At 43.1% G+C, this 18576-nt stretch overlaps 1 protein-coding gene across 1 annotated transcript in view; it reads left to right on the top strand.

Annotated features, from left to right (window-relative positions):
- LOC311592698 (interferon-induced protein with tetratricopeptide repeats 1-like) overlaps positions 1–10160 on the top strand; it is a 29230-nt gene extending 19070 nt beyond the window's left edge. The window contains exon 4 of the mRNA XM_084773419.1: positions 6723–10160. Within this exon, the coding sequence (XP_084629545.1) occupies positions 6723–8115 (1393 nt within the window). The 3' untranslated portion in view covers positions 8116–10160. The remainder of the gene's footprint in view (positions 1–6722) is intronic.
- Positions 10161–18576: the final 8416 nt, after the last annotated feature.

Here is an 18576-nt window from a genome sequence, read left to right as displayed (position 1 = left end):
CCCCTCCCTCCCTCCCTCCCTATCTTTTCCCCCACCCCACAGCTGTTTAGCTTTCCACTGAAGGAGAGACAAACATGTTTTTTGTTTAGATCACAAGTTGTAGTTGTTTATGAGAGAGCAGGTGATGTTTATCCCCTTAGAAGTCGAACCACCATGCGGGGGAGATTGGTTATTAACCAGCTGAAGAACATTCTAAGAGGAGGTATAAAAATGAGCCAAAAACAAGAGGTGGGGCCTTTGGAGACTTGGGATAGTTTTGGTTGCTCACTGCTCCACTTTGAGACAGATGCTCCTAGAGAGAAATGCTTGAGGGAAGGCTTTGGGGCTCTGGGATCTGGTTACTCCAGGTTCCAACAGAAGAAATCCTGCTGACTACGCCAGGAGAATTGTTCCTTGGAACTGATATCCTTACGGTGTCATTATTGTATTCTTTAATTTTCTTTTCCTGTTGTTTAGGTTGGTCGGGTTATAAGTCAGGTACACTCGGTTAATAAGCTCGTAATAAACTGTATTTGTTAAGAAAATTGAGCCTACATTACTCAGAGGCTATTCTGACTTTTGCTATTTGTTTGATTTCCAAAATAGGGCTTCTCTGTGAAGCCCTGATTGTCCTGGACTCACTTTGTAGACCAGTCTGGCCTCGAACTCACAGAGATCCAGCTGCCTCTGCCTCCCTGAGTGCTGGAATTAAAGGCATGCGCCACTGCACCCAGCTTCTTTTGTCGTCTTGTCTCTTTTCATTAGCACAACTGCGTGGAAGAAACTTCAACAAGTTACTGTCTGCTGGGACAGCAGAGAAGATCTGTCATATGCCTCTTTCTCAGCCTTTTCCCCAGCAGTTCAGAGGCAAGAGCAGAAAGGCTAATTAATCCCCTTTTCCCTGTGCTGCGGGCTTTAGTTTCACTTTCCAGTTTCAGTTTCCTCTTGCTCACAGCAAGAACACACCCACAGCTCAGAGAGCTGTTTCCCATCCTTGGCTGAGGATATAATTGCTGGGAGAGTCCACAAGACAGCAGAGAGTCGAGGCAGGTTTCTGAGGGGTCCTGCTCTGCTGAAAACCCAGAGAACTACTGCTACCTTCAGCAGCCATGGGGTAAGGATTTCCCTGCTCTGCAGTTGAGTGAACCCAGGACACTTTTGCTTCTGATTAGGGTCTGACTGAGTTGACTTATATTCCTGTATTGTCTCCTCTCGCTTCTCTTGAATTGCCAAAAAGGGACCCAAGATGCTAATCGTCCTCAGGGTTCCAAGGATTTTGCTTAATGGGAGTGCTCTGGGCATGGGGCTGGGTGAGTGACAAGAAGCTTGTTTTAGGTTTTTGTTTTGTTGTTTTGTCATTGTTGTTGTTTTGGTTTTTCAAAACAAGGTTTCTCTGTGTACTTTGGCTATCCCAGGCTGCTTCTGTAGACAAGGCTAGCCTTGAATTACAGAGATCTGCCTTCCTCTGTTTTCCTGAAAGCTGTGATTACAGGCATGTGTCCCCACCACCCAGCTGGGGAATTATTCCTCTATCCTTGAGCATAGGACCAGCACAAGTGACTAGGAGAGAGCTGGGCACTGTTGGGTATGATGAAACAGAACACAGAGAACACAGTGGTAGAAAAGTGTGGGGCTAAATTAACTAGAGCATAGAAGAAAGTAGAACCTGTCATATGACAGTCGTGGCCATGGGGTCAGTGTCCAAGCTGTGCCTGGGTGTCCAGTTCCCATCACTCTAGCAGGTGTCTAGGACTGTGGTTTGCACTTGAGTGTCTGAGTGTTGGAAAGGCTAGGGACCTCCAGCTGTATAGGGGATGCTGAAAACCACATGGGCAATGGGATTCTGGCTGCTCTCTGTCCCCATTGCCCACCATTGTCTGCTGCCTCTGTGCTGCCTAGCTCTCCTGCTGCAATTGCTTCTGCACAAGTGGATGTGGCTCTCCCTCAGGCCACAAGGGCCCCAGCAGGATCCCTGTGAGCCTCCTGTTCAGGTAGACCTTCCTGGTCAGCTGCTGTCCAGTTTTCAGAGTGTCTTAGCTGCCCTGCCAATGTCTTTATTTCCCATAAAGTGTGGGCAAAATCCAAGTCAGCTGTGGGCTACTGGTTCAGGAAAAGCAAAGAAAAGCAGGATTGAATCTGATGTCCCTGGGCCGTAATTAATCTTGCTATAGAAATCCCTCCATCATTTTTAAGTGCCCTGGAAAAGAGGGAATGATCATGCACTTGGTTCATTTGGACCGAGACAGAGAGAATAGAAAGTGCTTAGGTTCTTTGTCTCCCTCTTGGCTGGGTCTTCTAAAGACCTGAGTCCAGAAATAACGCCAAACTTTCCCAGAGGCGCTTTTGAAATACCCAAGTGTTTTTGTTCAGCATCAGTGAACTGTGCCAGAACAAGATTAGAAAGAGAAACAGGCAGGCAAATCACTCTGAGGTTGATAGTCTGCTAAGTTACAAAACAACGAAGTTCGGTTGAGTACACCATGGAGTCCATAGTGCTTTCCTATGGCAGCCTAGGCAGAAGGGCTTAGTCATGCATTCAGTGTTCGGTCTCCTGGACTTTTTGTGCCTCCATCCCCTTGGTATGTATGCCCCTTTTTTCTTTCAGGGCTATTCATGCTAGCACCATAATGTGTTGATTATTTTAGATTTACAGTGAGTCCAATACTATGTTTTCATATTTGATTTTATTATTGGAGTGTCTTAAATATTTCATAGACTTTGGGGTTTAAACATTTCATTTCTAAAATGCCATGGGCCTTCTATAGGAATTGCACTAAGTCTGCGATTCTTTGGATAGTTTTATCATCTTAGCACTATGAAGTCTTACTGAGCAGAGGAAACTGGGTCCCCTCTTAGAGTTCTTTGTAGGCATAAGGCTATTGTGTAGTTTAAGTTCTGATTTTCTGTCTAAATGTTGTATAAACTTTGCTCCCCAATTATCCCCCTGTTATGTCACTAAAGCAGCTTAAAGCCAATCAATGCACAGAAGAGAGAACAGGGCTGGACTTCCTGCCAGCCAGGGCAGGAGAAGTCGGGAGGAGAAGCCAGAGGAGTGGGCTACCAGGACTTCAGGAGACATCCAAGGAAGAGCAGGAAGGAAGTAGAGCCCAGGAAAGCTACAGAAGTGCAAGTATCACTGGGATGTTTGCTGGGAGTAAGACAAAATAGCATACAGTGTTAAGAAGAGACTCAAACTGCTCAAGTTGTACTGTGAAGCCTTGTATTATAAAAGAGTCTCTATTATTTCTGTGATAGCCGAGTTAAGAAATAAGCTAAGAGGGAAACAAACACTGTTTTATTAAAAAAAAACACACACACAACTTCAGCAGTTCTTAGTCCTATTTTAAAAGAATTGAGAAATGGACTGAAACACCAGGATACTTTATTGGAATTTAGAAGGAAAGCCCTAGGGCAGGCAAGCTGTCAATCTCAGTAGATGCCCAGAAAAGGAGAAGGAAGAGGAAGAGGAGGATATCCATCGACTCTATGGATATTGAGTCGAGCCTTCATGAAGAACAGCCACGTGGTGTACAAGCAGCCAATGGCTGGGCGTGGGGATGGGGAGAGCCTCAGCAGAGGAATAAGAAAGCAAAAATACAGCTAGAGTGGCCCTCATGGGCCTTTAGTGAGACTCTGAATGCCCCTCCACTTCATGACCATGGGTTATCATTCCATTTATTTCTGTTTCAATCTCTCGTAATGAATATTAGTTTTCGCTGTCCATTATGCACAGCTTTTATGCATAATATATGCAAAAGTGAATCTTTCTCTTACGTTCTCCCACGTTCTCTGTTGCACCAACCGATTTCCATGAATTCAACAGCCTTTTGTGTTTTCCTTTTCCACTTCCATTACATTCTTGAAATGACTAATTACAGTGATAGAGACAAAGCTTACAGTTGCCCCAGGTTAAAAATGTGTGGGGCTGGAGGCTCCAGGTGTACCAGGTGTAAAAAATAGCAGGAAACGGAGGCAGCAGTGATGGAGGAGCTGGTGTCTGCAGAGCTGACAGTTCCAGAGTTCTGATCATTAAGGGAACAATGGACAGCTTTCCTTTCCTGGTTGGAAACCACCTCAACTTTCTAACTTGTTAATTTACTACTGTTATATAAGATATACATATTGAAAGAACCTAGGTGATGGAGAAAGATGAGCTTTGCACTATCTGGGCAGCTTTGTGTGAACCTATAGATTCTACATGTAAAAAAAAAGCTGAAGAAAGAATATTAGACAAGCATCGTGTCGTTTCCGTCATATTCCTTTTCCTGTTCCACACACAAGGTGCTCCTCAAGTCAATCATTCTTAAAGAAGTTCTGCAATTAACATTGTCTCACTCAATAAGCCAGACCCCTAAGAGCCAGACTTCTGGACTAAGGTGAACTTTAACTTGTTAGTGTTGACAAAGTTCACAGTCACACACAGAGCTTCCATTGAATCACTGATGCTATGATCTGGTCTTGCAGTATCTGGAATTGATGTTAGCACACCGCAGAAGGGGTGTGTCAGAAAGACTTACTGTGGGATTACAAGTGGGAACTCAGCTGAAAGAAAGAGGACAAAGCTCCTATGGTCAACTGGTTCTCAATCTGCAAGTCTCATGCCTCTGGGGCTTGCATAGCGAATATTTACATTAGAATTCAAAACAGTCGTGAGGTTGCAACAAAACAATTTTATGGTTGGGGTGTCCCCACAACATGAAGAACTGTATTAACATTAGAAAGTTGAGAAACACTGTACTATCGTAAAACTGGGACCCAGAAGTGGGGGCCATCAGTGGCACCCAAGACACTGTTCTTGCATTTATGGATGGAGGGATGAGGTATGGGTGACGTAACCAGTCAAATTGGCTGAACCATGGGTTGTCTAGATGGCTGTCTGTTTCAACTGGCCAACCCTTATGGGTACAGTGCTAGGGTGCATCATTATGGGAACGACCTAACAGGGTATCCCACCTCTGTGTATTCTACTACTCTTGGCATAGCCAGGTGAAAACTAAAGATATCTGGTTTAAGCACTGTGGCACCTCTGGTCTGGCAGAGACAAGTACCAATAGGACCAAAGGCCTTTTTACCTTCTGGGCATGGACAAGACTCAAAGCTGATTGCTTTTTGGTCCCTACCCAAAATATGAGTGACAAGATCCTGTAGGTTTTTGTCAACACTAACAGCCCAGAAGGGAACTCTTATGGGGTTTATAATATATGTCACATGCTATACATCTTTAGGTTCCCTAAAAAGCCCAGAATGGGAAACACTAAGGTTTTTCCCATTTCACAGATGGGGTACCATATGACACTGAGGTGTGCAATGATACACACCTGGAAAGTACTATATGGAGAGAAGAAAATGCATTCTGCTTGTATATGTATCCTTAAAATAAAGGGACTCCTTGTAGTCAGAACAGACTCTCTAGAAGCCCCCTCCCCCAACTAAGGCACTCTGTAGGAGAGATAAACATGTTTTTGTGTTGATCCCAAATGTGAGATAGGGGACAGACTTGTGAGAGAGAAGGATGTTTATCCCCTTAGAAGTCGAGCTACTTTTTGAGGGAGCTTGGATGTTGCCAGCTGAAAACATGCTAGCAGAGACTCTGAGAGGATATATATAGAGAGAGGGGTGGGGGGGAGAGATCTCCCAAACAAGAGGTTTTGGCTGTTGATTGCAACACTTCAAGAGACACTCATAGAGAGAACTGCTCCAGGGAAAGCATCAAGGTTTTAGACTCCAGCTGAGGCTTCAGGTTCCAGCAGCTGCTCCAGGTTCCAGCAGCAACTTTGCTGAGGGATTGCTACTTTGCTGAGGTCCTGCTGACTATGCCAGGAGAATCATTCCTTGGAACTAATATCCTTAATGTTTCATTATTGTATTCTTTAATATCCTTTTCCTATTGTTTGGGTTAGTCAGGTTGTAAGGGAGGTAGGCTCATTATAAATTCATAATCAAATATAATTGTTTTTTAAAAATTGAGCTTATGGACTGAAGAATGGCTCAATGGTTAAGAGCACCATCTGCTCTTCTAGAGGTCCTGAGTTCAATTCCCAGCAACCACATGGTGGCTCACAACCATATGTAATGTGATATGATGCCCTCTTCTAACATGCAGACATACATGCAGACATTTGTATATATAAAATAAATTTTTTTAAAAATTGAGCTTACAGCACTCAAATACGAAAGGATCAGAGAACAGTCTTGTCCCTATGGTCAGAAGGAAGGGAGCATGTCCATTTGTTCTGAGTCAGTCTGCTTCTGGAGAACATCATACCATCTCCTTGTTTGTGTCTGAGATAAAAAGGGACAAGCCTTTCTCCCTCAATATGCAGTGCTTAACCAACAGATGGTCCTATTTATGTCAGCTCAGGCAGCATGCACTTGGGGACACAGAGTCCTCAAAGACAGTAAGAAAGGAGGAAATCGTGTCTTAGAGTTCCAAACCTCAGAGAAGGAGCCTGGCATGTATGTTGGTGTGTCTGTATCTCTGTGGCCATGAGCAGCCTTGATGGAAATGGTTCACTTACAACCTAAAGCTGTAGGTACAAGTACATGGACATGCACGCACAAGGAGTCTCTGGCCTTCCACACAAGGATATTAGACATTTTGGTGTGAAAAAAAATATCAAGGAAATCTAAAAGGTAGAGTAAATGTGAGGCTTCAAGGAAGTAAGCAAGCAAGATTGTTGTACAACGTGTTCTGCTTGGTGTCAGTTTCTCACCTGAGAAATCTTTCCACTTCCATCTCACAGAGAGAACGGTACACACAACCAGGTCAAGGAGAATCTGCTTCAGCTGAGATGTCACTTCACATGGAGGCTGCTCTTCGAAGACGATGACTTACCTGATTTGGAAATGAGAATCTCAGAGCAGGTCCAGTTCCTTGACATCAAGAACCCAAGGGGGATGCACAATCTGATGGCTTACGTGAGACATCTGAAAGGCCATGACAAGGAAGCCCTGCAGAGCTTGGAGGAAGCTGAAGCCTTAGTCCAGAGAGGGCAGCTGGACAAGAGAAGCCTGGTGACCTGGGCCAACTGTGCCTGGGTGCATTACCACATGGGCAACTTGGCAGAAGCCCAGACCTACCTGGACAAGGTGGAGAACGCCTGCAAGGAGTCTGCAAGTCCCTTCCGCTACAGGATGGAGTGTGCTGAGATGGACTCTGAGGAAGGCTGGGCCTTGCTCAAGTGTGGAGGAAAGAACTATACACGAGCCATGGCCTGCTTTGCAAAGGCTCTGGAAGTGGAGCCTGAAAACCCTGAGTACAACACTGGCTATGCCATCGTAGCCTATCGCCAGGACATGGATGACAATAATATTTCTCTAGAACCGCTAAGGAAGGCTGTCAGGTTAAATCGAGAAAACCCGTATACTAAAGTTCTCCTTGCCCTAAAGCTTCAGGATGTAGGAGAACTAGCTGAAGCAGAAACACACATTGAAGAAGCCCTCAGCAGCACATCCTGTCAACCCTATGTCTTTCGCTATGCCGCCAAATATTACCGCAGGAAAGGCTGCCTAGACAAAGCTCTCCATCTCCTACACAGGACCTTGCAGGCCTCACCGACCTCTGCCATCCTATATTACCAGAGAGGGCTCTGCTACAAGAAACAAATGTCTCAACTGAAGAGGAAGACATCCAGGAACAGACAGCCCAGAGCGCAGGACAATGTGCAGGATTTGGCACAGAAAGCCATTTGCGATTTTCAAAAGACTTTGAAACTGAGGCCCACATTCGAGATGGCTTACGTTTGCATGGCCGAAGTGCAGGCAGAAATGTGCCAATATGAAACAGCAGAGGGAAACTTCCAGAAGGCACTGACCATGAAGAATCTGGCGGCTCACATAGAGCAGGATATTCATTTCCGCTATGGCTGCTTCCAAGAACGGCACCGGAAGTCAGAAGACAAGGCGATCGCCCTCTACTTAAAGGGTCTGAGAGTAGAAGAGCAGTCCTTTGCCCGGAGGAACCTACTCAACGCTTTGGAGAAAGTGGCTAAAAAACGTGTTCAGCAGAATATTCGAGTGGTGGAGAGCACCAGCCTCCTCGGGCTAGTCTACAAGCTGAAAGGGCAAGTGGAGCAGGCCCTGCTGTGCTATGAGAAGGCCCTGAGGCTCACTGGCGAAGTGGACCCTGAGTTTTGAAGGGCTTCACCTCTCTGAAGCTCATACACTCACAACTAAGTGTTCCAGCGCTCCTTCCTGGTGTCTTTCTCCAGTGCATTTCCTCCTGCCACCTCTCTCTCACACCCCTCCTTGTCCTGTCTAGAAGGAACTTGTCCCAGTGCCACTGTGACTAGGACTGACTCCTGCTGTTCTATGGACCCCTGTGACCCTACTGGATCACTGATCTTTTTTCCTCATGTCATTGCCTTTGGAGTGAACACCTTCCACCATTTGCCTGCCAGTCTCCCAGATAAAAGATTTTCCAAAGAAGGTTTCTTTTTTATGTCGCCAAAACCCCTTACTACCATATGATCTCAGAGGAAAACACATAAGCGTAGGTGAGAGTTGGAAAGAAAGAGACATCAACACCTTAATGGACAGTTATTAAGAACCAAGAAGACTTTGGCTTATTGGAAAAATAAAAATGAAAGCCCTCCTCAGGTTGCAAAGACTGAAAATCATATAAATAACTTATTTTGATATTTGTATGCTAAAAATATTCACTACAAGTGACTGAAATAACAAATTGGGCATCGTTTGTTAATGATTTTATAAAGGCCATAATTCTGTGTTTGCATAGTTTTGTTCCCAGCTTAGTACATCCTGGATTCCTTTGAAAGGAACTGCTTCCATTTGACTGGCTTGTGGCCACACTGTGAGAATTTTTTGTCTTGGTTCCTAACGGTTGTAGGATGACACAGCCAACTGAGTGGTCCAATCCCAAGGCCTGTACAAGAAATCCAGCTGTGCATGTGCCAGTGAGTGAATCGCCAAGCAGAGTTCCTCCATGGTTCCTATCCAATTTCCTGCCTCAACTTCCTACCCTGAGTTTCTTCCCTGAATTTCCTCAGTGAAGAACTGTGATCCTGAAGTTGCTTTTGATGTTTATTACAGCATTAGAATGCAAATTAGAACACATGGGGTAATGAAACAGTAAAGTTAATGCATGTAACACTAGCAGGTACGAAGGATGGAAGGTTTATGCACATGAGTACAGCCAAGTTGTGTGTGTGTGTGTGTGTGTGTGTGTGTGTGTGTGTGTGTGTGTGAATATAGAAGTAAATTATTTACTTCTATATGACATGGATTGCAAGGTTGATTCGTGTCCGCATCATTCCTGAGAATTGGTATTTATGAATGCTGGAGTATGGTTTTTGGGATAGGTCTATCTGGGTCATCCATACAACACTCAAGAAACACACAACAGACACTGCGTTCAGATTTGCCCATGGTAAGCCAAAAACATGTTTCTTAGATACAAGCATAGGAACTAACTAGTGTAGTCACAGAAGATTCGTGTCACTGTTGACTACTGAGTCTATGAATGAAATGGCAGAGTGAAGGGGGTAAAAGAAGGGAAGAGAGTGTGTCATGAAAGCTTGACTAACCAGCCAGGGTCTCAAGACGATAGCAGGGAGGTGCCCACAGTTCTGTTTCAAACAGGCTTATTTTTGAAGGATTCTTCTTTTATCTCCTTCACATCGGCCACAGAGTTGAGGTAAACAAGATCTGAAGAAAACATTAGTGGCAAGTTTCTGTGCAGATGTTGTGACTGGTGTCTGGTGGTTGTGTAATTTGTACACAATACTTCCAGCAATTATCCTTCCATATGGGACCTTTTTTTCATAGCCTGGGGCTAGGAGGAGCTTAGAAGGGGAGGGTTTGTATATTCTTGTGTAGGATTAGTATAAAGTTCATGTGTAAGGCACAGTTTTCAGTAGGCAGTGAACCCGTAAGGAATAGAGGCCAATAAAAGGAAGGACTTCTGAGAATCAGGTCTTCATAGTAGGAAGGTTTGTTTATATTTTCACTCATATAGAATCTAAAACAAAAACAAAATAGGGTCTTGGTGGTACACACCTTTAATCCCAGCACTCGGGAGGCAAAGGCAGTTGGATCTCTGTGAGTTCAAGGGCAGCCTGGCCTATAATGCAAGTTCCAGGACATCCGGTACTACACACACACACACATACACACACACACACACACACACACACACACACACACACACACACACACGGGGGGGGGGGGCAGAAGGGGTGGGGAGGAGGGGCACGGGGGAATGAGCCCTCTTCCATTCCCTCCAGATGCCAGGACAAAGGAAACCAGTGGCATCTGACTTCCGGCTTTAAGCATTGCTCTTTGTTGTGAAAAACCTTATATGTAACAACTGCTAATTAAAAGAAGCTTGTTCATTCTGAAATCAGCATCAGTTGTTCATCATTTCTTTCATTCATCTTGGGGTACTTTGCCTTGACAGTCGTATTTATCATATTTCAATTATCTGGTCTTCCTGGCTTAACAGCTGTATGATAGTGGTAAGCCTTGTAAGTTTTCTCTCCACATTCAAGAGTCTCAATGGGCATTTTCGTAGACTTCTATTTTGTGAGAATTTTTTTCAAAGGGAGCCTCGATTTTGTTTAGGGCGCCCCAGTTTCAATCCTGCCAGAATGAAATGGTGGTAGCCATTTAGTAGAGCCTTCCCATCTGGCTTTATTTTGGGCCCCATTTTGTGTCCTCATCTCTCTCCTCTCCAGACTTTCTATGAGAAAATATGGAATGGGTCTTGCTTGTCCTCCGAACCGTCATAGGATTCCACACAATTTTCCCTTGTCACCATAAAGTAGCATAAAAGAATACAGCTAAGAATATTCTTAATCTTTTTTATCCTGCAATAGAAGTATAATTCAACAACTGCAATAATTAAATTAACTTTTTCACACCCCCAAGGCATATTCTAGCAAAGCTACAGTGCAATAAAATACCATCTATTTATCAGTCATAGGTCTACAATTACAATCAGATCCTGTTTTAGTTAGGCTTTCTATTGCTGTAAAGAGACACCATGATCAAGGCTGTTGGGATGACCCACAAATATTGTATTTACTTATAAAAAAGCATTTCCCTGTGTTCTCAATTGTTAGGCTGAGCTAGAACCAGGCTAGCAGGCTATGTAAGTGTTTGGCACTTCCTCACCTGCCTTTAAAAGAAAGCCAACCTTTGACATGGGCTGGGTGTTCCCAGGAGTCAATGTGTCTTGTTGTCAAAGAATCTTTAGAATAATAAAAACAGCTTTAAATGTCATATTCTGTAGGTCTCTGAGGCCTTTGAAGACCTCATATAACTATTTTACCTTATATATGCATAGAACTATATCTATCTGTTAGGCCCAGGATATATATTCTTATGATAAAGATAGACTAGCAATTGACATGGCCATGATTTGCTCAACTAACAATTAGCTTGTATTACTTAATTTTCGTACTAAACAGCCTGCAATAGCACTTTCAAGGTATTGGAAGTAAACATTGTATTATGATTGATTTGGATAGGTACAATATCTCATATTAAGGTAGAAAAATATATAATGTGTGTGAAGAATAATCTTAAATTTTAATTTTATACCAATGTATCAGAGTTAACTATATTTTGCATCAATATACAAAATTCTATACCAATGAATTAAAAATAACCTTATTTGTGAGTAACAAGGCCTTAAGTTGAAGAGTAGATTCAATAATCCACTTTTTGTTCTATCATCCCTATATATTTCTATATCCCCCTTTCTTTCTTTTTAGCTCCCATATTTTTATCTATGAAAGAAAGATAAAGGAAAAGAGAGATGTCCCTGATTCCAGTCAAGTTTTCTCTCTGAATAAGACCAATAACGTAAAACCAACTACTGATGAAAATAAGCATCTGTTGACCAAGAAAGCAAACAGAAATCTACCCAACTCCCCTTGGAGGAAATTGGATGTCATTCTCTTAAAGTTTTTTTCAGGCTGATTTAGGGCAAGTAATACCTTTGAAGGCACCCAAATAAAATTGGGGAAATGGTTAAGCAAGCCAGGGATAGCATTTGTGGTCCAGTTTCTAAATGATGAGAAATTTCAGGCTTAATAGGAGTCCTGTGTGGGACAGTCTGAAATGCTGGACCAATTGGGATTAGAAGCTTTCTATGAAGCTGTCCTGGAAGCTGTCCTGTTCTGATGGGTAACAGCAACTGAAGCGCCTGAGGCTGGAACATGAAAGATTCAGGATATCAGTGTCCAGCATACTGAGAGGAATGAATCCTATCAGGTCTGATCCAGTGTCAGTGAGTCTGGTTCTTTTGTTCTGAAAACATATAATTTTCACAAGCATTATACAGTTGTAAAATTATAATTGTATGAGGTGTTCAGAATGCACAGAACAATTAAGGCTGCTCCTCTGCTCTTTGTATGGACAGAAGTATGTAGTTTATTTTATTTAATAAAAAAGAGGGAAAGGAAGCCAAGCTGCCCTAGGAAAGATCACCCAGCCCCGAACCAAGTGGTTGAATAAGGAGCATGGCTTTTTGCATAATAAGGAACTGGCTACCAGGGCTGGGCAAGAAGTCTTGCAGAGCCACCTGACTAGGCAGAGAGACTGGCACCAGAGACAGAAGGAGAAATGTAGTTAGGCAGGGAGGCAGGGCAGTGAGAGTCAAATGTAGAGAGCCGATGGAAGAGAAGTTGGGTTAAGTCAGAAGCCAGCTGAGAGACTGCCCCAGCCAAAAGGCCAATAGCTTTAAACTATAAATGCCTCTGTGTCTTTATTATTATTAAACCTCAAGAGGAACCTCAAAAGCCCCATAATACATGATAACTCTATAAAGGAAAACATTTACTTGGGGCTGGCTTGCAAGTTCAGAGTTTTAGTCTACTATCATCATGGCAGGAAGCATGGCAGTGTACAGGCAGACATGGTGCTGGGGAAGGAGCTGAGTGTTCTACATCTTGATTCACAGGCAGCAGGAGACTGTCCCTAGCTTGGGCATATGAGACCTTAAAGCCTGCCTCCAGAGTAACACACATCCTCCAACAAGGCCACTCCCAATGGATCTATGAGGGCTGCTTTTATTCAAACTACCACAGTCCCAAAAGACCTCCATTAAGAAAAGATAATGCATTCTCCAATTTGCCAAGTTGGGGGAAAAAGATCACAACCATATAGAATGTATTTGTTACTCTTGTGTTCCGATTAAAACAAAACAAAACAAAACAAAACACCTGAGAGAAGCGACTTATTTGGGCTTAGAGGGTAGAGTCCATCTTGATGGGGCCTCAAGTGGTGGCAAAGAGAAGCAAGGAGAGCAGAGATCTCGCCTTGTGGCCCCTATGCTAATCAGGCCAAACAACTTCCTAAAAACAGAACCACCAAATGGGCACCAGGAATCCAACACATGATCCAGTCAGAAGCATTTCCCATTCAAACCACAACACAAGCTAAATGTACTCAAAGGAGGGAAGGTAAAATAACTGTAACACTCAGGGAAATGCAAATCAAAACAACGCTGAGATTCCATCTTACACCCATCAGAATGGCTAAGATCAAAAATTCAAGCGACACCACATGCTGGCGAGGATGTGGGGAGAGAGGAACACTCCTTCATTGCTGGTGGGAATGCAAACTAGTACAACCACTTTGGAAATCTATCTGGTGCTATCTCAGAAAAATGGGAATAGGGCTTCCTCAAGACCCAGCTATTCCACTCCTTGGAATATACCCAGAAGATGCTCCAGCACACAACAAGAAAATTTGCTCAACCATGTTCATAGCAGCCTTATTCATAATAGCCAGAACATGGAAACAGCCTAAGTGTCCCTCAGTAGAAGAATGGATAAAGAAACTGTGGTACATATACACTATGGAATACTATTCAGCTATTAAAAACAAGGAATTCCCGAAATTTGTGGATAAATGGATTGAGCTAGAAATGATCATAATGAGTGAGTTAACCCAGAAGCAGAAAGACTCAAATGGTATACACTCACTTATATCTGCATATTAGCCCAAGGGGCATGTCCCACAAAAGCCTTCACTTACCAGGAAACTGAGACAGAGGGGAGGATATTCTAGTGGGACTCTAGATGAGGGAAGCATGAGAGAATGGCAAAGTAGAAGGATCCAGAGGGTCCTAGAAGCCTACAAGTAGAACATTATGATAGGCAGATTTGGGCACAGGGGTCCCGCTCAAACTAAGGCACCAGCCAAGGACAATACAGGTGGTAAACTTTAAACCCCTACCCAGATCTAGCCAATGGACAGAACACTCTCCACACTAGAGTGGAGAGTGGGATATTACTTTCTCACATACTCTGGTGCCTCACCTTTGACCATGTCCCCTGGAGGGGGAGACCTGGTGGCACTCAGAGGAAGGACAGCAGGTTACCAAGAAGAGACTTGATACCCTATGAACATATACAGGGGGAGGTAATCCCCCTCAGGAACAGTCATAGGGGAGGGGAATAAGGGGAAAATGGGAGGGAAGGAAGAATGGGAGGATACAAGGGATGGGATAACCATTGAGATGTAACAAGAATAAATTAATAAAGTAAAAAAATAAAAAATAAATAAATAAAAATAAAAATTGAAAAAAAAATAACTGTAACACACACACACACACACACACACACACACACATACACACACTGGCCATTGTGGTGCACGCCTTTAATCTCAGCACTCGGGAGGCAGAGACAGGCAGATTGCTGTGGGTTCGAGACCAGCCTGTTCTACAAAGTGAGTCCAGGACAGTCAAGGATACACAGAGAAACCCTGTCTTGAAAAACCAAAAAACCAAAACAAAACAACAACAACAACACACACATACACATAAGAAGTCTGGACCACAAATTTTAAGGTAAAAGTCTTCTATTTCCCAGAACACTCTCTGAAAAGCCAGGCTAGCTATTTTCTTTTGAAATATGTCCACATACAGAGTGAGGAAAGTTTTGCTAGACAGCACACTCAAGGACATGTTGTTCAAAGTGAACACCCCCTATACTCCATGCTTAGCCAACAATGTAGAGGCTGTGATCTGTTCCAATAATTTAGGACTACAGAGAACCCCAGAAGGGAGGATTTGTGAATTCCCTGCTAATTTTATACTGTGCAATGAATCTGTAAAAGGAAAACAAATGGGATGCAGCAGTTAATCCTTAGGGAGCAGACCAGGCAAGAGCAAACTAAAAATCCCACTGAGAATTGGGTCTCAGGAGAGATGGCTTACATAAGATTTCTCTAAGGCAGGAAATATTTCCGTTCTCTATAAAAATGGTATGGATCTTGGGCTCACCTAACCACTCCTTGTACACCTTAACTCTGACTATGCAAAGTCACTTTTAGTGGGCTGCTTGCCTTAATTCACGGAATAAATGTGTGTGTACAATTACAGCACAGATTTTCAGTCTTTGGAAAGAATACATTGAGTGTCTTTGTCACTCTAGGTAGCCCGAGGTCTTGGGTAGCCTCAGTTGCATAACTACTTCAAGACCTTTTGATTTGGCTCAGTTTCCTAACTACTGCAAGACATCCAGCCACTGTTCTTTAGTCTCTGGTTAATTGGTTTTTTTTTAATTTAATTTTAATTTTATTAATTTATTCAGATTACAACTAAATTGTTATCCCATCACTTGTATCCTCCCATTCCTCTCTCCTTCCCTCCCACTTTCACCCTATTCCCCTCCTCTAGGTCTAGGACTGATGAGGACCTCCTCCCCCACTATATAGTCATAGGCTGTCAAGTCTCATCTTCGTAGCCTGCTTATTCTTTCTTTGAGTGCCACCAGGCCTCCCCACCAAGGGGAGGTAGTCAAATATGGAGCACCAGAGTTCATGTTGGAGTCAGTCCCCGCTCTCCACATAACTATGGAGAATGTCCTGTCCATTGGGTAGATCAGAGTAGGGGTTCGATGTTTACTATTGTATTGTCCTTGGTTAGTGCAATAGTTTGAGCAGACCCCCTGGGCCTCAATCCACCTGTCACAATGTTCTTCTTGTAGGTTTCTAGGACCCTCTAGGTCCTTCTATTTTCCCATCTCCTGTATTTCTCTTACCTAGAGTCCCAGTAGGATGTCCTCACATCTATCCCAATCTCCTGGTAAATGCCCAATTATAAGTGGGTATATACCATGTGTAGTCTCTGGTTAATCTAAGAAAACAAAAGATAAGCTGGAGTTCAGAATCCACATGGCAAAAGTCATCATGAGTGTGGCAGTGTTCCTCTGATCAGTGTTAGAGCTGTAAGAAAACTAGGATTCATTTGTCCAAAGTAATTCTTTCATTCCCTTCCTTTAGGTTCTCAACCAAACTTTCAAGGACTATGAGCCTTTCAAATGCTCCCTTGGTTACACTGGGTTCGGCTCCCAAACATCATACTAAATGGCTTCTCTCTCTCTCTCTTTCTCCAGTGGGTGATGGGGAAGAGGAAAAGACATAGCTCCTCTGGCTGTTGTGGAACACATTGGAAATGTTGTTTTCTGTTTACTTTTTCTTTTGGAGATTATAATGTAATTATAATAATTACATCATTCCTCCCCTTTCCTTTCCTATCTTTAAAACCTCAGATGTACCTCCATCTCCACCCTGATCTTTTTCAAATTCATGGTCTCTTTGTTTATTGTTGTTACACATGTTTATGTATATATATATATATACACACACATACAAACACTGAAAATACAAAATACAACCTGCTCAGTCTGAAGAAGAAGAAAAAGAAGAAGAAGAAGAAGAAGAAGAAGAAGAAGAAGAAGAAGAAGAAGAAGAAGAAGAAGAAGAAGAAGAAGAAGAAAACATTTCTTTAGTTCATGGTTTGGGAGGTTTAAGTCCAAAAAAGCATAGCATGGCCAATGGGCTCATGATACAATGTGAGCTTGTGGCAGTTGAAGGTGACACAGGACACCAGAGAACAGGGAGGGGCCAACTTCAACTTCTCACTATACTTCACCTTTGAAAGGTCCCTATCACTATAGGACCTTTATATAGGGTTTTATAGGGGCCAAGCTTTTAATGATGTGAATCTCTGGGGTTTCACACTCAAACTATACCAAAACCATAGCACCCACCGTTAGCTTATGGACACAGCTGTGCACGCATCTTGTCCCCAACCAGACCAAATGTGGTAACAGCCTTCCTCTATGAAGTCCCTGCTGAAGGGACTAAGTCTTCCTGGTATGTCCCAACTTCTTTACACGTTCCCTTCTCGAATCTTAAAACAAGCCCCACTTATGATCTGATTTAATTGCCCTTTTCATATCTGCATCCTGCCTCATGTCTCTTACTTGTGCTGTGCATGTTCACGTTTTCAATTAGGAAAATAAATGACGGTATTTACAGCCTTGACTCTCTCTCTCTCTCTTTTTTTTTTTTTTACTTTTTTTCTCCTTTATTAATTTATTCTTGTTACATCTCAATGGTTATCCCATCCCTTGTATCCTCCCTTTCTTCCCTCCCTCCCATTTTCCCCTTATTCCCCTCCCCTATGACTGTTCCTGAGGGGGATTACCTCCCCCTGTATATGCTCATAGGGTATCAAGTCTCTTCTTGGTAACCTGCTGTCCTTCCTCTGAGTGCCACCAGGTCTCCCCCTCCAGGGGACATGGTCAAAGGTGAGGCACCAGAGTATGTGAGAAAGTAATATCCCACTCTCCACTCTAGTGTGGAGAGTGTTCTGTCCATTGGCTAGATCTGGGTAGGGGTTTAAGGTTTACCGCCTGTATTGTCCTTGGCTGGTGCCTTAGTTTGAGCGGGACCCCTGGGCCCAAATCTGCCTATCATAATGTTCTACTTGTAGGCTTCTAGGACCCTCTGGATCCTTCTACTTTGCCATTCTCCCATGCTTCCCTCATCTAGAGTCCCAATAGAATGTCCTCCCCTCTGTCTCAGTTTCCTGGTAAGTGAAGGCTTTTGTGGGACATGCCCCTTGGGCTAATATGCAGATATAAGTGAGTGTATACCATTTGAGTCTTTCTGCTTCTGGGTTAACTCACTCATTATGATCATTTCTAGCTCAATCCATTTATCCACAAATTTCGGGAATTCCTTGTTTTTAATAGCTGAATAGTATTCCATAGTGTATATGTACCACAGTTTCTTTATCCATTCTTCTACTGATGGACACTTAGGCTGTTTCCATGTTCTGGCTATTATGAATAAGGCTGCTATGAACATGGTTGAGCAAATTTTCTTGTTGTGTGCTGGAGCATCTTCTGGGTATATTCCAAGGAGTGGAATAGCTGGGTCTTGAGGAAGCCTTATTCCCATTTTTCTGAGATAGCACCAGATAGATTTCCAAAGTGGTTGTACTAGTTTGCATTCCCACCAGCAATGAAGGAGTGTTCCTCTCTCCCCACATCCTCGCCAGCATGTGGTGTCGCTTGAATTTTTGATCTTAGCCATTCTGATGGGTGTAAGATGGAATCTCAGAGTTGTTTTGATTTGCATTTCCCTGATGATTAAGGAGGTTGAGCATTTCTTTAAGTGTTTCTCAGCCATTTGATATTCCACTGTTGAGAATTCTCTGTTTAGTTCCAAGCCCCATTTCTCAATTGGGTTATTTGGTTTGGTGGTGTTTAATTTCTTGAGTTCTTTATATATTTTGGATATTAGACCTTTGTCAGATGTAGGGTTGGTGAA

This window comes from Acomys minous (genome assembly GCF_964271855.1).
Source record: "Acomys minous genome assembly, chromosome: 2".
In the NCBI taxonomy this organism is placed as follows: Eukaryota; Metazoa; Chordata; class Mammalia; order Rodentia; family Muridae; genus Acomys; species Acomys minous.
The sequence above is the reverse complement of the archived record's forward strand: the minus strand, read 5'-3'. Positions and strand labels throughout refer to the sequence as shown.